At 35.9% G+C, this 6,446-nt stretch overlaps 1 protein-coding gene across 1 annotated transcript; it reads right to left on the bottom strand.

The window, feature by feature from the left end:
• Positions 1 to 1,661: 1,661 nt before the first annotated feature.
• Positions 1,662 to 4,489, bottom strand: LOC107609777 (bet1-like protein At4g14600). Its single transcript, XM_016311803.3, has 4 exons — positions 4,175 to 4,489; positions 3,972 to 4,089; positions 2,572 to 2,628; positions 1,662 to 2,176 (listed from the first exon to the last, which is right to left on the bottom strand). Exons 1-4 carry the CDS (start codon positions 4,234 to 4,236, stop codon positions 2,015 to 2,017), a joined length of 399 nt encoding a protein of 132 aa, XP_016167289.1. The 5' UTR covers positions 4,237 to 4,489; the 3' UTR covers positions 1,662 to 2,014.
• Between the last annotated feature and the right edge of the window lie 1,957 nt (positions 4,490 to 6,446).

Here is a 6,446-nt window from a genome sequence, read left to right as displayed (position 1 = left end):
CTCAAAACCAATGGCACTAAATGGCATTGGAAACTGGAACGATAGTTTCCTTATCATTTAATGACAAGACTTTTTCTTTTTCCTTTTTCGAAAACAAAAACTTCTCTATTTAATTATTTCATCTTTTATATTTATTTTGATAAAAATATGTTGAATTGGGAGTTCCATACTTATAGATCAAAACGCCAAATTATAACTCATCAATAAAAGCTTAACTTGTTTTATCAAAATATCACCAGGCCAAGCTCAGGGACTATGATATGACGGTTATAAATCGGTTATATATTATAACTCCGCTATGAATGTTATAGATCTGTTATCAATAACAAACATCAAAGCAAATATCAAAACGGTCGAATATGTCATTACTTTCCGTTTAAAGTAAAATTACTTGGAGACATAGCCGTTATCTTCTAATCTCGAATACAAAAAGGAGGTAAGACGTTAATTTCAGATACAGCAATACAAATCATATTATTCACTCACTAACTTGAGCGTCAGAGTGCCTTTTGCATGTACCCACCCCCTTGTTCTCCTGTTGCCGAAGTATAATTCATCTCGATGGAAAGCTCCAAGTTATTCACCGGCAGACGAGCTATATGGCGACCAACCTTCACAAGAACAAATTCATACCATCAGCATCTCATATTCTCTTTTTTCTCAAGCTTACATTCCAAGTTTGATTTTGTAAACTCGGATTTAAAATCTTTTGGTTTTGCTGTTCTAGAGAGCTGTGTTTGAAGCTCTATTATAAGATTTAGGGTAGGAGTTTGGTTTGAGTTTCATTTCGTTTGGCGTTTAAATTGGTTATAATCAAAATTTGATTAGAGCAAAATTCTACTATTATTTTGGTAGAAACTGATTCTAAATGTCATTGCACTTAAAGATTGAACTAGGATGTATAATTGTCATCTCCAAAAAAACTCTATCCCATTGAGTTCAAGCCTAAAAAGCTCATATTTGATATTGAGTTTAGGAAAAAGTAGTGACCTAGTCATTATAACTCATCAACTACAAGCTATAATGTAGAGATTAGGTCAAAAGAACGTTAGAGTTTTCATAACTCATAAATTACCAACACATAACTCGGTCGTTACATCTATAACTTGGCCATTACAATTTGGTCCATTCCGTATTACTCGGTATTGCCACCTATTACTCGGAGAACAAGTCTTGATCCATTACCTATAACCCGGCCAATGAAACCTATACCTCGACCCAAATTTACCTATTGATCCGTTAGCAATATCTCGGCCTAGAATTTACCTATAAAACGGAATTTGAATAAAATAAATAAAACGTGCCTATTTCAGTTAAAGAAAACCTCGGCTATAACAGAACCATCTGAACACATGCAGAAGCGGTTACAAAAATACTAGGACCACGAGATAACCACCTATAGCATAACAACTTTATAAATACAAAACTCTAAGCACGTAAAATGTACACTATTCACTCTGAATAACATATACTTCATCTTATATTTTTTTTTTACTTGAACATTGGAGTCTCTTTGCAAGTCTCAATCCTCAGTATAGCTCGACATCTGCGTTTTTAGAACAAAAATTTCCATATAAACAGAAGGAGTTATACCTCAACACTAGGAGTTATAGCTCGACTCATACCTCGGCTCAGATTACTGTGCAAGAACAAGTAGCATATTGATTCAAACCCCTTTCTTAATGTTTGCTAAACCATAAGTACAAAGATGATGTTTGACTTATAAATTAAATCGAAATAATTCATATGAAACGATGTCAATATATTTTACACTCCAAAATGGCCTATAGGCTTTAAAGCTAAACTGTTTAATATATACTCCAAAACTAATAGGCAAGCAAATTAACAAGCTTTTTAGAATCACTCCTTAACTATGCAAGAAACATAATCTCAAAATTTAGATTTTAGTATAAACTACAAAGAATCGTGGAGCATTTTCACATCAGTGGTGGAATACAAATAAAGCTATTGGGAAGTAGAGAAGGAGGAAGTTGGGCAGCAAGCTCTCGAGTCCTCATTTTCTGGAAATCTTGGACCAAAGGTATACTATGAGAAACAAAACTAAACCAAATGTAACGATATGAAGAATGTGATTCGAGCCACTTTTAATGACGGCCTTGTTCAATCTTCTCATATTATTCTTCACCCCTACCTGAGCCTTCATTATTCCCATTTGCTGTATTGAAAGTTTGGAAAAGCAAACTAAAAGGTTAATAAGACGGTTTAACATTTTCCTTCTAGAAAGTAGAAGAACGAGTTAATTACAACTTAGCAACATGAAAAAAATGCCAAGAACCAGCTGAATTCTTTATTTATTTTTCCCCCTCTTCTGAGAAATGATAGAAGCTCCAATTGAAATTGATTGCTTTTTTAAGATTTTAAGACAGTGCAAGTATCTACTTTTTAGTTTTTACTTCATTTAATATTTAGGATAATGATTAAGAGAAATTTTCCGGCACATTTACAATTCACATTTTTCAAAACATAAAATTGAAGATTTCAAGAGAATGAGATATATAGTAGAAAAGTTGAATTCCAACAACACAAAACTAAATATGGGAAAATACATACCACTTGTTCCAAAAAATCCTTTTGATACTTTACTTCTGTGCCTATCTCGTTTGCAACCTGTGGCAGAAATATTTAGATTGTGAGTCCACAACAACTGAGGAAGCATAGATGGAAAAAAAGAAAAAAAAGAAAAAAGAAAAAAGCAGGAAGATAAATTTTTCAAACATGATAAAGTTTAATCAAACCTAATCCATCAAAAAAATTATTTGGAGGCTATAATTCAACAAGTCAGTCAACCGATAATATTCATACATGCATCAATAATCAAAGATTCTATCAAATGATATCATGACAGAACTCAGAAGCAATGTGATCTAGAGCCAGCAAAACTGAATCTGATAAGATAATTCTCCCCTACACCCATGATAAGTCCACTAGTGTTAGGCCTATTCAGGTTAGTTAGAGAGTCAGTTTGAGATTAGCAATATTTATAAGAGCTTAAGCATCTTTGCAAATCATGTATTGTGAATACTCAATTTTGTGAATTCATTTGAATTCACTTGGAGATAAACAACCGACTCGAAGAGGTTGTATCACCAGATTGGTAGAAACTGCATTAGTTAGTTTGTGCAACAGCTTCAATTAGAATCTATTAGATTTAGTTAGTTTGTTATATGGCTCATGCCATGGGGAAGAGTGCTTTTCAATGAAGAGTGAAAGATTGCTGTTTTACAATAGAGAAAAAAATTTTAAAAAAATAGAAAGAAAATAAAGACATCCTATGCAATGCACACTCTCCTGAAAAATTTAATTATAATCTTCATTCTTCACCAACTTTACACTTCATCAAAGAAACTCCCTTGTTATATACCATAGAATCATTCTAGCTAGAGATAGACCTTCAGAATCTACTCCTTGAGACTAGAGCGACTCCACAATTGCAATTGACTACATAAATATTGTTGTTGAAGGATTTCTCATTGTTGAGCAAGCACTTGTATCTCTCATCCCTATCTTCCAGTACATGTATTCTCATTGAATCAGTTTCAAACTCAGCCTCTAGATTAGGTAATATTCTTCATTGAAAATTTAGGGGCATGAACATGTACATATATCATCTCCAATATATTCCCAAGATTACTTACAGATAATAAAATAAAATAAAATCCTCAAATAACTGAATGAGCGTGCCTTCTTTCTAAGCTATAGTTCAAAGTTAGGTCAATTTATCTTGAGAGAAACCTGGTCCTTTTATGAAAAGAACATCTAATTATTTGAACACGAATGATCCAAATACTCTCAACTCTCAAGTGATATCATCGCACACACAAAAACCGAAGATGTAACCAGATCCGTTCTAAATTCAACACATACATATCCCTTTAAAAAAAAGAAAAAAGAAACAGACACATACAAATTGCATGTGAATATTTAGAAACAAAAGAAAAATAATAACATACATGTTTCAACCTTCGAACTTGGGTATGAAGACCGGTGATCTCGTCCTCCAAGTCGAAGGGATCAATTCGCAATTGGATCTCGTCGGTCCCCGATACTGCCCTTGTGCTAAGCCCATCTCTGCAATGATATCAATTGAAATGAGGGATTCAAAATTAAATGAGAGAGAGAGAGAGAGTGAGAGAGAGAGAGAGTTGAGAGCTACCTTGACCGGAAAGGGGCAGCGACGCCGTAGAAAGGAGCCGCCCTGTGTGAATTGGAGGCCATTTATTTGAGAAGGCAGCGGAGAGAAAACGGAACGGAATGGAACCGAAAAGCCAACAAGTTGAAAGTTGGGAATATATTTTGAATTGTCAGCCACTAGGAGGGCTTTTGGGTATTTCAATCAACAGGCGAAGGGGAGTCTTAGTAGACAAGAAAATAGATTGGTAGCTGGAAGCCGGTAGGAAATAAACAAAAGAGAAAGAGGGGAGAACCTAGGGAATAGGGGTGGCAACACTTCCCGAATTCGCGGGTACCCATCTCGTCCCGAATTCGCTCGGGGCGGGTAATTATCCGCCCCCGCACCGGGACGAATTTTAACGGGGTGGGTTCTTGGGCGGGGTGGGACGGGGTCGGGTTTAGATTAAACTCACCCCTACCCGCCCCGGTATATATAATATATATATATAAATATATATATTTTTAATATATAATATATATAACATATATAAAATAATTAGTAAAATGATTAATAATATTATATTATATATAAATTTTTACTTTAATTTATGTTATGTATGTAAATGGTGGTTATATAATTTTTAAAATTTTATTTTATTTGTTAGATTTAATAATTATAGGGGCGGGGCGGGTACCCGCAGGAGCGGGTTAGGGTTTAACATTTTACTACCCGCGAGTAGGGCGGGGCGGGGTCGGGTAGAGCAAAAACCCGCCCCTACCCGCTCCGTTGCCACCCCTACTAGGGAAAGACCCCGGAAAAATTTAGCGTGATTTGGTTTTTGCGTTTATATTTTTTTTCATTTTTAATATTTTTTATTTTTTATCTTTTAGACTTAAAAAAAATAAAAATATGAGATAAAAATAGAAAACCGAATTTTATTTTTTTTATCAAATTTTAAAAATAAAAATCCTAAAAATAAAAATGCAAATCAAACGTACCTTCAGATCTTTTGCTGATTTTTTTAGGGATAAGTATGATTTTTGTCTCTAACGTAGAGGCTGAAAATTTATTTCGTCCATGGCCTTTTTTTCGCTATAAAATGGTCCCCAAGGTTCCAGTTTGTTTTAAAATTATCATTTTTATCAATTTTATTTTTTTTATTACTAAATTATCCCTCATTAAAAAATTATAAAATAAAATAAATATAAAATAAATAAATAAAAAGAAGAAGAAAGAAAGGGATAGAGAAGGGGGTGGAGAGAGAAAGAAATGGGGGGGGGGGGGGGGGCGCGAGAAAAAGGGGGGAGGAGGGGGGAGAGAAGGGGACCGCCGCCCTGCCGCCCTACCGCACCGCACCGCACCACCATCTTCTTCTTCTTCTTCTTCTTCTTCTTCTTCTTCGAAGGGGGAACGGTCTCCAGAGCTCGAGGGTGGGGGTGGGGGTGGGGATTTGGTTCAGGCAAGAAGAAGGGGAAGGGCCACCGTTGCCGCTCCTCGTCGCCGCCGCCGCGCCTGCTCTTCGCTGCTGGATCTCACTGTGAGGGTTGAGTTGTTTCTGCTCCTCCTCCTCGCCCTCACCGACGTCGCCACCTCGCCCTCGTGCCAGCGAAACCACCGTCCACCACCGCTTCAGCTCCTCTGCCTTCTGCTTCTATTTTTACTTTTGTTGTTGCTTCACCATTGTTGATTCACCATTGTTGATTCACTTTCACAATTGTTGTTAATTTATTATTGGTGATACTGCTTCTGATTATAGTAAATTAGTAATTGCTTTTGATTATAGTAATTGCATGATGATGAATTTTTTTGTTTTCTGAGTTCTGAGTTTTGCATCTGGGTTCTTGTTTTTCTGGTTCTTGTTTTCTTGGTTCTTGGCAATGATGATGATGATTTTTTGGTGTTTTTTCTGATGATGATGTTTCTGGGTTTTTCTTCTTCTCTTCTTCTGGGATTTTGTTGTTGTTCTTCTGATTTCATTATCTTTTGGGTTCTTGCTTTTGTTGTTGTCCTTCTGCTGATTCCATTATCCAATTGTTGTTATTGTTGTTCTACTTCTGGTTGTTTGTTTTATTGGTGTTGCTTCAGCTTCAGCTTCAACGTTTGGTTCAGCTATTGTTGTTCTGTTCCTGCTTGTGCTTCTGCTTGTGTTTCTGCTAGTGCTTCTGCATGATTTTGGGGAAGAAGGGATAGGGGCATTTTGGTCCGAAGGACGGTTTTAAAACAAACTGAAATTTTGGGGACCATTTTCTAGCGAAAAAAGGTCAGGGACGAAATAAATTTTCGGCTTCTACGTTAGGGACCAAAATCATACTTA

This window comes from Arachis ipaensis, chromosome B7 (genome assembly GCF_059453495.1).
Source record: "Arachis ipaensis isolate K30076 ecotype BB chromosome B7, ASM5945349v1, whole genome shotgun sequence".
NCBI classification, from domain to species: Eukaryota; Viridiplantae; Streptophyta; class Magnoliopsida; order Fabales; family Fabaceae; genus Arachis; species Arachis ipaensis.
Note: the sequence above shows the minus strand (reverse complement) of the source record. Positions and strands in the feature narration are given on the sequence as shown.